At 45.3% G+C, this 16,349-nt stretch overlaps 2 protein-coding genes across 2 annotated transcripts in view; one reads left to right on the top strand and one right to left on the bottom strand.

Annotated features, from left to right (window-relative positions):
• Window positions 1–10,895: 10,895 nt before the first annotated feature.
• Window positions 10,896–13,368, bottom strand: LOC149350323 (ATP-binding cassette sub-family B member 10, mitochondrial-like). Its single transcript, XM_089579335.1, has one exon. The coding sequence runs from the start codon at window positions 13,151–13,153 to the stop codon at window positions 11,186–11,188; it is 1,968 nt and encodes a 655-aa protein (XP_089435461.1). The 5' UTR covers window positions 13,154–13,368; the 3' UTR covers window positions 10,896–11,185.
• A 232-nt stretch (window positions 13,369–13,600) lies between these two features.
• LOC149350322 (type I phosphatidylinositol 4,5-bisphosphate 4-phosphatase-B) overlaps window positions 13,601–16,349 on the top strand; it is a 31,158-nt gene continuing 28,409 nt past the window's right edge. The window contains exon 1 of the mRNA XM_089579334.1: window positions 13,601–13,772. Coding sequence (XP_089435460.1) covers window positions 13,682–13,772 — 91 coding nt within the window. The 5' untranslated portion in view covers window positions 13,601–13,681. The remainder of the gene's footprint in view (window positions 13,773–16,349) is intronic.

Raw genomic sequence — 16,349 nt, 5'->3', positions numbered from 1 at the left:
TTGCCTTTTTTAGCAGAAATATGCGGCCTCTGCCGCGGGGAACGCCGCGCGGCGCGCCGCCGCCCGTGATTGGTCAAGCGAGGTCGTGACGTCACTTTGAGGACTGGAGAAGCTGCCGATGCGGATCCAGCGCTGCGCTGAGTGCAGATCGCAGCTTTCCGTGGAGTTGTAAAAGCGAATATGGCGACTATTTTTTTACTGACCTCTAAAGAAAAGGATACTACAGTTTGTTCATTCCACGCATCACCTGAAAGCAAAAAAGACACGAGCAAAACATTCTACGCCTAGCACAAACATACGCTAGCGTGAAAGACACGTACGCAGATCATGCGTGAAAGGTGCCAGCACAACCTCGGCTGGTATTCTCGGAAAGGAAGGGGTGAGAACAATACTCAAGTCAATTACCACCACCGGACGACTCCTGGCTCGCCCGAAAGAGCGTCATCCTAAAGAAAAGGCCCAAAGCGCCGTGTACAAAAAATCCTATTCTCACTACCCGGCGTAGGTTGGGGCAAGAAAGTATTTCAAGGAAACGATGAAGCAGCACAAAGCTGATGTCAAAATTAGCAAAGCGCAGTGGCCAAGCACTGCGAGGCATGTGACCACAGGATATTGAAGGAATCATTGTGCGCTGGAAACCAAGCTAAATACGCGCACAAGGCTGCTGCTTCACTCGTGGCGCGTTCAGCAGATGCCAGAAAATATTAATCGCTGGCTCGGAAACGTTTGCCCTTCCTAGATTTGCAGTTTATGTTCAGTGAAGTAGTGGCCAGCTATATGTGTGTTTAAAAGCCAAGCTAGCTGCAACTCGTTCGTTGCCACAACTTGAAGAAGAAACGGACTAAGGTTGCGAGACATGTTTTTTTGCAAAAACTTGGTTGGCATTCATTTCTCTGTTAAATTTGCATCCGAAATCAAAACGTCGAAAGCTTTCATTTTAATCGCTTAGATACGATTAAACGAGATGCCGCATATGAAGAGCTTCAATGTTTGCTTGCTTTGCTTTATTGTGTATTGCTTTGCTTGCTTGCTTGGACACGTCGAACCGAGTACAAAATCACTAACCGAGCCTTGCTGAGCACGCCTCAGGTAGTCTGGCCGCACCTATAAGCTGAGAAGAGCAACACATGCTTGAGCCTCTATTAGGTTTCTGCAGGGGCGTGTTTCTAGTGAGCATGTTTCTGCTTTTAGAAGAGGCGCTTCTTCGAAATGGTGACACGCCTCTCATGCGCGAGGAAATGAAAGGAACTGCGTCATGGTTCAGCCGGGACCAAAATCTCCAGAGATCACATTAGGGACAAGCTCTGCATGTAGCCGGTGTCACGAAAGTGCTTCGAGCAGAGTACGCTTGCTTTGGTCGGCTTGAATTCTTCGTCAAAGCAGCGAGCGCTTGCGCTGCGAGCGTATGATCTTGCGGAAAACAGTGGAAGACGACACAGTCGCGGGCGTAGTTGTTCGTGGACACGAAAGCAGAGTAGTACCTCGTGTTGAATCTGATTCTCAAGGTCGGCTGACACACTTTGTACGTCACAACGCACGCAGTACGAGGAACAACGCATGCAGCACGAGAAACAACGCGCGCTGAAAGCTCTCTCGGGTGCGCCGAAGTATCCCCGGCTCCTCAACGTGACGTCACGTTGGCTGACATGGACGAGGTTTCCCTCTCCGCTGTTCTCCTCTCCTGCGGTCGCGCGCGGCGCGGGAGATTTAAACATTGCGTTTTTAATTGGTGATTGCGCCACTGTTTTGGCCAAAATCGAAAAAATAATTTCACAGACGTGATCAGCAATGACATTACTTCAAAACCCTAAAAAATTAGCTGATTCGAAAACCGCCTCAGTCTCCCTTTAACCAGCATGTAATGCTGTTAGTTAAGCTAAAATTGCTTAGCCAAGAAAATGGAAATGGCTTCACAGTAAATGCCACTTAGAACTCGCCTTCCAGGATTTTTATAATGTCCAAAATGATGTTGCCAATAATCTTTACAGCATGGAAAATGCATCTAAGTTCACATGAAATGCAGTGAATGAGCTTTCAAAGCTCTAAATTGAAGCCAAAACCAAAAAAATTCAAATCAAATGACTGAAGAGTTACTTAAAGCATGTTGCATCAAAAGCAGTGCTAGCCTTCAATGAGCATTTGCCTCAATGTGGCCATGAAGCCAGTACTTTACTTTGAATCTCATCTGCAATTTGCCAGAATACAATTCAGCAAAGACTTTGTCCAACTGCTTTATGAACCAGAACACTATTCAACTTGATTGACTGCAGCTGGAGTAAATGAACTGATTTGAATGTGTTTTAGGACATGAACAGGATGGATCCACTGGACCTCTTTGAATAGAAAAAGAGGAAGGCACGACACACGGCTAGTTTACTCCAGGATGTTTAGTAAGTGCACGTTGAATGGGGGAGGGGGGGGGGGGGGGCTCACACTGGCATCTTGTTTTGCAATGTCGAAGCCGTTTGGTTTCATCGAAAAGCAGACAGGTCTTACTTGAAGCAGTGCAGGTTGCTTGCTGAAACTACAATGAGCTGTCTTTACTTCACAGCGGCATGGCACTGCTTCCCCCCTGTAGATGCACTTTCACATAAACGTTCAATATTGCTCTGAAAACACTGAAGCATTAAATTGGAGAGCACACTCCACGGCCCACCTAGAGAACCACAACCGTGCAGAGCCTTATCAAAAGCCCTTATTTCGTGGCCCATCTGATAACACTCTTGTTAGCCACCTAGGTGAATGTGGCTGTTTTCGGGCTCAACAACATGTTTTGTTGATGCTATTTACCATTGAGAAAGTACCATGTTCTAGCTATCACTGTGAAATGGTTATGAGAGGGGCAGCACAAAAATTTAGTAGTACCCTGGAAACCTTTTTCATCCATAACAGCTGGGTCTAAGGATTAATGAAAAACATCTCAGGAACAACTCATTTACCAGCAGTGTCGTGACATTAAGCACCTTGGGAGGTAAATTACAATGAATGATTTTGGGCCTAGATACGAAAAGTGCAATCATCATCAGCAGTATAAATATACCAACCAAAAGAAAAAAGCCTTTTCCATGTCCCTCTAATTAACCCTGTCTTGTGCCAGCAGTGACAACCTTATCTCTGGGAACTTCATAATCTCGCCCACCCTCCTGACTCTCTGCAGCCCCCTGCAGTGCTTAAAGTTAGGGGGTTTCAAGGGGCCTTAGCCTTAGCCCACCCCCCCCTTGCAAACAATATTGGCAAGGGACCCGAGACCCTCCATGCTAGAATGTTAGGGACAGCATGATTCCGAAGCAAGCAGCCATTTTTTATTCTTGCCAGTGGTGGTTGAAACATACTATCGTTTTTAGTAAGAATCATTAATGTGTTTTCTAAAACTCGAGTCTGAAAAGAATACAAAGTTGGCAGCAGTACACAACGGGTAGAAGAAAAAGGGAAACCCATGCCCTCGCACCACGAGTCAGTCCAGAGCTGGCCGCTCATCTCCAAGGCTACATAACGACGAGCACACTGGTAGGGCGTGGGGATCACTTGTTTCAGGTCTGTGACATGAATAGAGCAAACAGCAACCTTTAAAAATAATTTCTCACCTTCGTATAAAACGATGTTTAAAACAGGCCACCATCCACTTTCTCTCTTTATTTCCCTGTCCACCTGTGTTCGAATCATTAGTGACCCCGCTTCAGTGGAGCCTGATTTTAAGCAATGGCCCCCTGCTAGGCTTGCCTTCTCTTGAAATCAACTCCATTACACTAACGAACCATCAGTTATCACCCCTTGGTATTACATTTATGCCCATTCCCATTTCTTTTTTATTTTAACTGGGTTATCATCAACTTGTGTTTGTCCCCTGACCCACTCTGCTCTCTTCCTGTCTCTTAATGTTATACCTATCATTTTCATTTCCCTAGCTTACTGTACTGTCCTCAATTTAAGTTCCGCTCTTTTCATTAGCCTCCAAGTTTCTGCTCCATAGGTAAGTGCTGGCAAGGTACAAGTATTATATACTTTCCTCTTGAGGGATACTGGTTACTAGCTTGCTCTTCATGACCCGAGAGTACCTGCTAAATGAACTCCACCCCATTCTTATTCTTCTAGTTATTTCACTCTTGTGGTCCGCATCTTCTGTCACTGCTTGCCCTAAAGCAGATATACCCTCCTACTACTTCCAATGCTTCACTGGCTATTGTACACTCTTACTGCCATCTGAGATTGTTGGACATCACTTTAGTTTTCTGCATATTAATTTTAACGCAAGAGCCTTAGTACCCCCATGTCAAAAAACAATTGTCTGGCATCAGCATTGGCATTGGCATCAGCGACTGTTTGAAGCCCTGCAGCCGGAGAGGCTGGTTTCTCCGGCCGCTTCGGCAGTCGAGGTGGGGTACCTAGGTCACGTGACTTTGTGGCGTCATCACAACCTGCCAACCTGATTGTGACAACCATGGAAGGTGGCTGTTAAATTAATGACTGGCCATGAGAGGTTGCTTGGGAAGAGCAACCTGGGTCACGCAAGCCCTACTGGTGGCAGCACCTGCCAGCACAGGGCAGTGGCGCGTCGCTTGACCGCTGCACCAGGAGTGGTACGAGGACTCCCAGGGATCTATGAATGTAAAGTCGAGAATTACCAATTCCGCACATACGGCCTTAACCAATTAAAGCTATCGCGTCATACCCTTAAGAAGGAGCTTTAGTGTCCCTTCCAGTTTTTTAGACCCACCATCCTGCTTTGCATGCTTAGGTGCTCAATCATGTGCTGCAGTTTGTTCCTTGAGTTACTTAGCAAGGCAATGCAATCAGAAATTCAGAGGTTACTAAGGTATTCTTCAATAACTTTTATCTCCAACTCTTCCCAATCCAGTTTTCTGAATGCGCCCTGTTCACACGTGGCGAATACTAGGTGAATGTGTCCAAAACCAAAGTAATTTTGAACAGACTGCCAAAAAAAAAAAGATGTGCGATGAGTTCTAAGGATTACACCTATTGGGGCCAAGCAATCATGGCAGATCCAGATAATGAGAGAGGAATTAGCAAGCAAACAAGAATTGAGGCTGTCACTCCCAAATTATGAACAACAGCTTACACACGCCTGAAAAGGAAAGTATATGACCAATTTATCTGGTAACCACGAGGCTGAAACTTGGAGGCTAAAAAAAGAAAAAAAGACTAGAAATGAGGCTAAGAACAGTGCAGTGAAAGATGGAAAGGAAATTGGTCAGAGTAACATTAACAGACAAATAAAGACAGTGTGAGAGACAGCAAACAAGGTTTGATATATTTTCTGAAATGAAGCACATGGGCTGGACATCTATCATCCATCTGAGTACAGTTTCTTGCAGCACTGACAAAGCTATGAAGTGTGCAGATGCAGTGTTCTTGCAATGCTGACGTAGTAACAGTATAGAAGTTGTCTCTATGATTGCATAATCACAATATGTATAAGCGGCATTTAAAGGGGTGCTAGGCTTCTATGTTTGCGAACAAAATGACATTTATGCAGTGTAACAAATTCTCAAAATAGCTTTTTAGTTTATGAGCAGTAACATTAAAAAATAGTTCTCTACCTTCTGTATATCCTAATAAACAACATCACAAAAATCACATCATTTCAGTTCAGTACATAGGCATTATCAGAGCAAAATTTCGCACTCTTTGATGAAAGAACCAGTTAATACCTGAAGCACTGTGAAGGACTGCGAGAGGGTAGCTCACATGCTTTCGTAAAAATGGCATTTGCTGTACCATCAGCACTGGCCTTAATGGTACTTGTGGCTTACAGTTTAAAATCTAGATGGTGCCACACACCTAGGTGCACAGACACACTTTTAAGGCCTCTGTGCTCTCCTGATTGGTACAAGAGGCCTGTAACTTCCATAGTGCAGCAAGAAAATGTCACGATGGAGTATAGTGTGCAGAACTGAGCACTGCTGATCTAGATTGTGCTCGGGCAGATGCCAAGAGGAGGAAAACTTAATTTAGGGCAGCCAAGAGTCGGAGTGATGACCTTGGGAAATTTGTAATACTAATGTGGTTCTGGGTGGCACAAAACAGCAAGTTATGAATTGAAGGCCATCTGACAGGCATTTTTCCTGCAGTGGCCTCAACTTGGCTGATGATAATGGTGATAATGATAGGCCACTTTTTTTTTTTCAACTATTTTATTACTCTTGTAATGCACCGTTTTAGCAACATCCCACCAAAAGAATTTTTAAAGCATAGATGCTGATGCAGGCCTGCAAGTTAACTTTCCTCGTGTGCCCTGCATTCTAGTATACCAGTGTGCTTCATTCTTGTTTTTTTTTTTTCGCTGCATTGCAAAGGAAGCATATCTTGAAGTGGCCTTTACTCCACTGACTTGCTCACTTTCTTGCAGTGCTCCCTCCTGCATCGTTCATGATCTTTCAAACAAATGCATTCACACACACTCCAGCTGCTTCTGCCTCCCCCCTCTTGTTTTCTGTGAACTACGAGTGCTAAAAAATTTGCAATTCTGCAAAGGTCTATGGGGGTATTATGATATTATTTACAGCTTTTTATTACCTCGCAGCTTTCTTGAAGACATGTGCAGACCTGAGGGAAGCAAGCATGTTTTGTTTGCTCATTTTCATACTTTCTACTATGTGTAGGAGAAGAGTACACCTAGAGAAGACGGCTGGGGCCATATGCCTCACCTAGTACAAATATTTTAACAGTCGTGTTGGCACACACACTGACTGGGAAAACCTGTTTGGCAACTTCAGCCACATGTAAAAATTTAAGAGAAATTATCAACCCTATCATGCCCTGCATTCCACATGTGATCGGCTACTTATATTATATCAACAGTTCCGATTCCTGCATGCAAAAAAAAAGGTGAGGTTCTCCAGTACAGCATTCACTCGCATAATGAATTCATTCTCACAATAACACATCCTCACATTAGTCATTAAAATAAGAGAACATTTTAATTGTCCACAATGCAAGTATAACATGCAAAATAAATGCCCCTCCCTCAGCCCCCGGCCAAGACGGGGTACATAACAAGGCTCTCAGGAATCTCGATGCACAATCCATTTCTGCACTTACAGAACACTTTGATGAGTGCTGGCAACTGGGCACCCTCCCACCGCAATGGAAAGAGGCCAGAGTCATCTTCATACCCAAACCTGGCAAACCTCTTCTCACCTCTAACCTCAGACCCATCTCCCTCACATCTTCTGTTGGCAAAGTCATGGAGCATGTACTCCAGAGCAGGTTTTGCTAATACCTAGAAAACAACAATCTCATGCCCACTAGCATGTTTGGATTTCGACCAGGGCTTTCCACACAGGATGTCTTCTTGAAGCTAAAACATCACATTTGACTCACAGACCTCCGACACCAAAGCTATCTTAGGGGTGGATCTCACTAAGGCATTTGATAACATTACACACTCAGCTATCCTAGAAAACCTTACAACCCTGGGAGTCGGTGCCAAGATGTAGAACTACATCCGAGACTTCCTCAGCCACTGCACATCCACGCTTACCTTCGGCGACCACAGACTACCAGGGATCACGCTGGGAGCACGAGGTACGCCCCAGGGAGCTGTCCTCTCCCCTATTTTATTCAACATAGCACTTCTTCACCTACCAGAACAGCTAGCTCAAATTCCTGACATCCATTTCAGCCTCTACGCCGACGACATCCCTGTCTGGGCAAACCGTGGCAGTGATGCCAAAATAGAAGAACAGCTACAATTGGCACTAACCACCACCGACACATATGTACGGGAGCATGGCCTGACCTGCCCCCCTTCAAAATCGGAGCTCTTTCTCTACCGGCCCAAGCAACACGATTCAGTCAATGCACCTATCTCCCTCACCCTAGATACCCATCCCATCCCACTAGTACAGAAAATCCATGTGCTAGGCCTAGTTCTCCACTCCCACAGTGCACATGGAGAAATCATAAAGACACTTCAAACACACACTCAAAACACCACTTGACTGATTCGCTGCATGGCAAACCATAAGGCTGGTCTACACGAGCGAAACATGACTCATATCATAAGCCGCATCACATATGCCCTTCCATACCTACCCCTCAAACAGAAGGAGAGAGACCGGGTAAATGCGCTCCTACGTAGTTGCACGAGAACGGCTCTACATCTTCCCCCCAGCACATCCAACGACCGACTCCTCAAGCTCGGTGTACAGAACACCTTTGAGGAGCTCAAAGAAGCTACCTTTACGGCACAAATATCCCGTCTATCCAACTCAGAGGCTGGTTGTAGTTTATTGTCCCAGTTAAGCCTCTCCCCAATTACAGAGCCTACCGAGGGGGTCCCCCTTTCTGCTACCCTCCACTCTAACCTCAACGTAACCCCCATCCCCAAGAACATGCACCCTGAGCGAGACAGGGAACGCAGAGTAGCAAGGGCTCAGGCCCTCCACAAACAGTATAGCGAGGACCACGAGGTGGTCTACGTGGACGCAGCGGAATATACGACAGGCTCCCGTATAGCCCTGGTGGCAGCCGAAAATAATGCAGAGCTTCTAACCTCCAGCTCAATCATTACCAATTCGACCAGAGAGGCAGAAGAGGCAGCCATCGCGCTTGCTCTCTACATCTTCCACAAAAATTATCTCTGATTCCAAATCTGCCATTTTAAATTATGCCAAGGGCTACATATCCAGCACCGCTGCTCGTTTACTATGCTTCTGGCAACCCTGGCGCCTCATAACCCTCATCTGGACGCCAGCACATGCTGGCCTCCCTGGCAACGAGGAGGCTCATTCCCTAGCCCGAGGTCTCACATTCCGGGCAGGAGTCGAGCCCCCTCTACGGGCCTCAGAGCGCCTGCTCTCCTTCCGTGATATTCTCTAGTACTACCGAGACAAACGAAGGGAATACGCACCCCCAGCTCCATCCCTCACCATAGCGCAGGCTGCACATTGGCGACAACTACAAACCCGGACTGCTCTATACACAATACTGCTGCATGCCCAAGACCACCGACCAATCCCCGTCATCATGCAAACTTTGCGGCAGACCAGGAGGCTTCTTACACACCCTCCTCACATGCCCCACCTTCCCTCATCCCCCATCACCAACCGCGGTGGGGTCTTACTGGGATTCTCTTCTGACCAGCTCGTCCGCTCAAGACCAGCGCCGGATCATCTCCAGCACTCACAGAAGGATTGCGCTCCAGGGGCTATCCTTCGCATTTTAAGGGTGCCTCCTCACATTGAGGGGGCATCCAAGTGCCATGTAGGGGGCTTCGCCCCCACAATTTACATCACTGGCAATAAACGTTTTCACCACCACCACCAAATTTGCACCAGTTTTGTTGTCAAGAGGGTGCATTTAGTATGGGAGTATTACACATACCATATTCTCCAGTATATTTCTCAAAGTAAGGTGCGATAGGATGGTTCGACAGGATACCGGCAAGCTATCTCAGGAGACTAAATCTGATTAAGAAACGCCAAGGCATCAGGGTGTCTAACTCTACAGACAGAACAGAACTGGCACAGCTATCAAAGTAAATAAATGAAAGGTCTAATGTTAAGAGATTGGAAGCAGGCGGAGTGGGTGGGGAACAAACGCGGGTTAAGGACATCCTAGTCGAAATCAAGAGGAAGAAATGGGCTTGGGCAGGGCATGTAATGCGAAGGCAAGATAACCGCTGGTCCTTGAGGGTAACGGAGTGGATTCCAAGAGAAGGCAAGTGTAGCGAGGAGCAGCAGAAAGTTAGGTGGGCGCACCAGTTAATAAGTTTGTGGGGATACGGTGGCCACAACTGGCAAAGGACAGGGTTAACTGGAGAGACATGGGGGAGGCCTTTGCCCTGCAGTCGGCATAGTCAGGATGATGCTGATGATGTCCCCTTTCACAGATGCAGAAGGTATGCTATAAGGTCATTCAACGCAAAAGCTGAGCCTCTAAGCAAGACAATCTGGAATTTCATTGAGCATACTGCTATATCAGGACGCGATGAAATGATATTAAATTTCGCTATTCATTTGATATATATATATATATATATATATATATATATATGACAGAGCATGTCGGCCATGGTTTATTGTTTTAGGATGTTCAGAAATTAGCCTAATTTGCTAGTTTTTGTCATACATTATTATTTCTGTCAATAAATTTTTTTTTTCATTTCTGCAATGTAGAGGTCAGCAACAACGAAATGCTGGATGTTAGACTTGCACCTCATGCTTTACAGGACACTACAACATGAATAAAAAGGACCAATTAATTTAAAAAAAACCACTTCATAATTTCCTTATTTTTGCTCGACTCTTCACAGGGACTGCAGCAAAGCAGCTGACATTGCATTAAATGCAAATAGCCACTGGTGCACAAAATGTAAAAATAACACTTTAGCTAAATATTTCTATTAAATTCCTAAATATTTACTTTCTGTCACGGCGACAGGATCGCCTTCTGCAAGAGTAGCACATAGTGTTTATTACTGGTACATGAGCTGCTGATGTTAACAAATAAGCCAATATGAACTCGACTATATCACTTTTGAGCTCTTGGGGAAATTGCATATTTCACCGGAACAAAAAAGCCAAGGATTCATACATACAAAATAGTATTTGCCCCCCCAAAAAACAAATTTTATTCTCAAATAAGCAACTATAAAAGTCTCCTGAATTTTCAAAAAATAAAAGTGCAAAATCAATAATGTACTTCGGGATGCTCGCTAGTTCAATGATTCCCCAGATAAATGCGTCTGAACATTTACTGCCTATATATGCCATTTTTGTACTCAAATCTACAGCATTCACATTAGTGAAAGCAAGAACGATGCTCCGAAAAGTGTTATGCTGCAGATAACAGTCTCTTGCATTGACACTGTTACACTTGCCAACTACTTACCAATGCACCAAAGTTGTTAAACAATAATCAAATCACTGCAATTTCTCTGGAATAGAAATCTCTTTTATTGAACTACTAATGCAGTATTTATAAACCAGCCATTTTTGTGATTTGCTGTTACCAAAAGCAGTCAAAGGTCAACATTTAATGATTTCTTCACACCAACCACATCTACAGTACCAAATGGCAAATGCTATAATGCAAGCCTACAAGTATGTGACATGGGCTGTTTTGAATCTTGTGTTCAGCAGACATAAAAACTAGCACGAAATACTAAATCTATTACATTAAACTTGTATCACAGCACTTAAACACCCGTCATTCGCAACCTTTACCCAGATGTGATATCATCTTGTATTTGATGTTCCACCAGCTTTCGAAACAGTCCATCAGTAATTTCCATCAGTTGATCATATGTTCCAGACTCGACAATGGTGCCCGCTTTCAATACAACAATCCTATCTGCCCGGCGAATTGTGGACAGTCTGTGGGCAATAGTCAGCACAGTGCGCCCCATCATAAGCTTTTTCAATGCCTCCTGCACTGCTCGTTCACTGACAGCATCTAATGAACTAGTTGCTTCATCCAGAATTAAGATGCTAGGGTCTCTCAGAATAGCTCGAGCAATGGCAATACGCTGCTTCTGGCCTCCAGATAATAAAACTCCTCGTTCCCCAACCATAGTATTAAAGCCATCGGGAAGGCCTTGGATGAATTCCAATGCATTGGCTTCACTTGCTGCTCTCATCACATCGTCTTTTGTACTCTCCTCTAGACTTTTGGCACCATAAAGAATGTTGTCGAAAATGGTTGTAGCAAAAAGTGTTGGCTCCTGGCTAACAATCCCAACATGTAGCCTCAAAAAGTTTGGGTCCAACTTTCTTATATCAATGCCATCCAGCATGACAACACCATGGCTTGGGTCATACAACCGAAGCAGCAGAGAAGCCAATGTAGACTTTCCTTGGCCACTGGGACCTACAATTGCCAAAACTGAACCTGCAGGCACTGCAAGGTTCAAATTATTGAGAACTGTGCTATCTGGTCTAGAGGGGTAAGCAAATGTGACATTGCTAAACTCTACCTGTCCCTGAAGGTTGGGAAGGGTGAGGCCACCCGAGTTTGGCAGTGCTGGAACACGATCAGCAATTTCCCAGACTTTTCTAGAGGCACCCAAAGCTTTAGTTGCTTCAGTGAAGAAGCCGCCCAGACCCCCAATTGACACACCTACATAGGCTGCATACAGCAAGAAAGAGGATAAGTTTCCTACAGTCAGTCTGCCATCCGACATCAGGACACCGCCATAATAGAGAACAGCCAACACAATCATGTTTCCTGTGGCGCCAGTGCAACCAAAGAAGACTGCCTTCAGCCAAGTCTCGGAGTTAACCATTTCTAGCAGACGAGAAAGCGCTTCAGCATATCTGTTCTTTTCATAACTTTCTTTGGCAAAAGCACGCACAGTTCGGATATTTGACAGCTGTTCTTCTGCAATGGCACTAGACTGAGCAAGCCGCGTCTGTACATCTGCTGCGACCTGCCTCAGTCTACGGGCGAAAGCAAATGAAATGAGGGCCACTGGTGGTACAACGCTCAGGCCGACCAAGGACAACTGCGGAGATGTGTAGAGCATCATACCTACACCACCAAGCACTGCGACGGCAGAGCGCAAGCCGTCTGATATATTCTGCGTTAGAGACATTCCAACCAGAGCAGTATCACTTGACAGCCTAGTGATGAGATCACCCGTGCGGTTACGGTCAAAAAAGGCTACCTCCTGCTGCATCAATGAGGCATGAGCTTGCTTGCGGAGCGCGTTGATTATCCGCTGCGCTGAAGTGTTCATAAGATACACACGACCAAAGTTTGCGACACCACCGATGACAACAACGCCCATCAGAAGCCTGCAAATCCAGCTGAGGTTCTCGCGAAGTTCTTCGGGGTTAGCAGCAGTGTAGATCACGTCGATCACTTTACCGATGCAGAATGGGAAAGCAATCATAACAGAGCTGGACACAAAAAGCAATATAACAGCAGCACCGAGACGAAAGCGTTCGGGCTTTGCTTGTCGCAATAGTCTCTTCAGTTCGCTGCTGTCCGTGCTCCTGCTGCCTGAGCAAGCTCGGCATAGTACAGCAGAAACAACAGGTTTCGGTGGAGGTGTGCACAAGCGCAGGACATTTCTGCTGCTGCAGCGGACGGCACTATTCACGGTTGACAAACACTTGGGCAACAAGTGCTTCCGCACCCTCACTTGACGAAAAAGTTGAGAGCTCACACCCAATATGTAAGCATGCATGATGTCCGTTTGTGTATAAAAGTGACCTTGTGCAGTCACCTGGGTGCAAAGCAGCAACTATGGCTCAGCTTCTGCGCTCATTTTGCAGAGAGATACATATTAATAACCTTCTACAGTAACACATTGCGAAGCGTACGCGCGGTCGATGCGGCTCTTCGGAGTCCAAGCTCACCGCCCCCACAGCCTACAGCAAGCGAAGATGCGTGCGAAATGAGTTCACGTGTTCCATGGTCGTCTACTCGTGATGTTTTCTCGGCTAACCATGGTGATGCCAGGTAGCAAAACGAAAACAATGTTTCTTACCAACTTAAACTGTAATATATATTATTAAATATGTTATATTTTATTGCTAAAACAACTTTTATTTTATTATATTAGGCGAATTATATTGATACATTTTTTTACTTTGGCGCCACCTATCATTATCGTCCTTGGGTTGCAGCCGCTCGCGACACTGCCCAGCGGACCAGCGGTGCACGTCCTCGCTGGAGGCTGAAATTTGTGTCACATGTTTGTTGTCTTTGCGAAATGGATCTGAGGGACGATTCGGCTGAGCGAACGCCACTGCTGCAGGAGCAGTCGGATTCATCATTTCCTAGTTACAATGTCCAGGCGAGGGGTACGTAAATTTAGTCAAATTCGAGCTCGCGCATCAATTGCAAACGCAAATGAGTGTAATCAGACCCAGAGACCATCACTGTCGGCTCCCAGTATGCCACCCATTGGCGTGAAATTTCCGCACGTAGTTGCGTAGCCTTCACACTATTGCTCTTGCATTTTCGGGCGTATAGGAAAGATCAAGCAGTGCTGTCGAATGAGGTTGTTAGTGAGGCTTGCGTTGCTGTTGCAGGCTGCATTGGTGGCAACGTAAGTCGCGCGACTTCATTTTCTTGAGCCTTATCAAATTTCTCGCATGGTCTCAACTGCGTACGCTGTACCCAGCTGCGATCAAGAGAGTCTGACCGCGTAGCATGTAGTTGTGGGCTTTTATTAGCGAATTAGCTCAAAGCTTCGCAGCTACCGTCGGTGCGCCGAGCGTTGCGCGTAAAGCACGTCCGGCATAGCTCAGGCAGTGACGTACAGCCCCTTCTCGTATTGCCTGAATCATTTGTCAAGAAGACCGTGTGCAAAGGAGTATGTGTAGGCTGGTCATGTTTCGCCGTTTTCTTTGTGCACGTTATTTCTGCCTTCTTGCACCGCGCTTTTGCATAAACGTAGCATTATTGCCTGACAAGCTGATGGGCCAAGTTTCATAGAAGGCTGCGTTGGCGTTATGTTAAAAAATCTAGATATCGACAGGTCTACCTACGCCTGACAGCCTCGTGATTAAGTTCTTGCGGATTTTGGCACTCGTGTGACAAAAATGTATGGTAGGTTTTGGTAATGCTATTAGCTGCTGTTTAGCGCGACATGCAGTTTTTTCCCCCGTATTTGCAAAACTTGCCTTAAATTATGTTCTAGGTTTGAATGAGTCGGCAATTTACTGCAGTCGCGAAGCCCCCTCATGATCAGCTTTGAAATTCGTTTTGCCTTCATACATCACTTGGCTATCTGCTTTTCTTAATATGCGTACACCTGTCATGTGAATTGATTTTTTTCAGCATATATTGTGTACTTTGGGCTAGCAAGTAAAACTAGGTTTCTTTTGTTGTTAAAACAGACTGGCTTTTATCAGTCCTGTTTACACTAGCCAACACAGCCTTCAATAGCGGTCAAGAATTTCCCAGCATTTATCAGCATCACACCCTGGTTATTCGCTCATGGGATCAGAAAGTGCTTTTACAGGTGCAGGAGCACTGAGCTGTCCCCTCTTCAGTGGCTTTGATCATGAGAAATGCATCCCCCGGCTTGTGCTCAACAATTTCATGCATTAGGTTTCAATGTACCTCAGCATGTGGCAGTGATTTTCTGAAGGATATTTTATTTGATTGCTATTGCTGTTTTGTTTCTGGTTTGCACGCTTCATTTCGCTGTGAATTCGCCGTCACAAGGCTTCTCAAAGTATAATGGTGCAGTTTTTCAGAGTTCAACCAGTGCTTCATGTAAGTGTTGAGAACCTGGTCTTTCTAATCAAGGCTCCATACATTGAGGTGTTGCATGCAGTATGAATGACAAGTGGGGCTGACACATCACTCTCTTGGTGCGTGTGGCTGAACATGCGATGCGGAACAGAGTCATGCATTATGAAGAAGCAGAGCTGATGCCTGACAGAGCCCTAAGATGCTTAAATGTACACTGACGCAAAATTTTGCAGTATCAGTTTTTGACACAGAAAAGAGTTGGACTGCTATAGCTGACATATACAAGCTTTTTTGTAGAAAAGGTATGGAACACATTTCTTTTATCGTACCACCGCACCTGGAAACTGGCTTTGAAACTGCAAATATGATGTTACAACACAATTCGAATTGCTATTTGCACGTGGTCAATAGGTTAGATTTATCCATGTGCACGCTTTATCTAACCCTCCGTTTTCCTGTAGTTACTCATCCTGAAGCACATGGCATGGCAAAAACAAAATTCTGAAGTACTGTTGCGTTCAAGGCTTTGTTTGTCGAGGCCTTTGCATCCGTTCCTGAGATATTGAAAGGTGTGAAGTCTGTGGATTTGTGCTGTGCAGCCATCACAGCCAACCTGGATGCCTTTGAAAGGCAACTTAATTCTTTCGGTGCACTTCTTCGACAAAGACTAAGCAGCTGGTCCAGCTGTGTTGAGAACCTTCAGCATGCTGCTCAAAAGACAGTGCTCAAGCCTGACATTGTGCCCTTCATCTTCTTAAGAAAATGCTAAGCAGATAAGGACAGCAACGTCTTTGAGAAGAGGCAGCCGTGCCGTGTAGGCATAGTCGTGGTTTGAAAAGAGTTAGGCATCGTCAACCCAGAAAACTTCTTTCATTAGCACCACGCCTATTCTACTAAAGTAGCATCATAGGCACGTTCATGCTAAGATATGGCAGTGTGGGTTGTATTTATGCAGGTAAATGACAACATGACAAAGACAGCTGCTGCCAATCACAGAGTGAACTATTACAGGTGTACTCGTGTTTGTGTCCGTGATTCGTGTACTCGTGTCTGTATATTAGCATATTAGCATTGCACAGCATCCAAAAGAAGGCAGAATTATGCGTATTTCAATCAATAACATGCTAAGGTGCACTTTTTTTTAGCATGGTATTCTTATCAAATCAGCCTTGCCA

The sequence above is a fragment of the Amblyomma mixtum genome, chromosome 3 (genome assembly GCF_055824585.1).
Source record: "Amblyomma mixtum isolate Tamu chromosome 3, ASM5582458v1, whole genome shotgun sequence".
NCBI lineage: Eukaryota > Metazoa > Arthropoda > Arachnida > Ixodida > Ixodidae > Amblyomma > Amblyomma mixtum.
Note: the sequence above shows the minus strand (reverse complement) of the source record. Positions and strands in the feature narration are given on the sequence as shown.

Excerpts from the sequence above, each read along its gene's own strand:
- LOC149350323 (XM_089579335.1), bottom strand. The coding sequence starts at position 13,153 with ATGCATGCTTACATATTGGGTGTGAGCTCTCAACTTTTTCGTCAAGTG.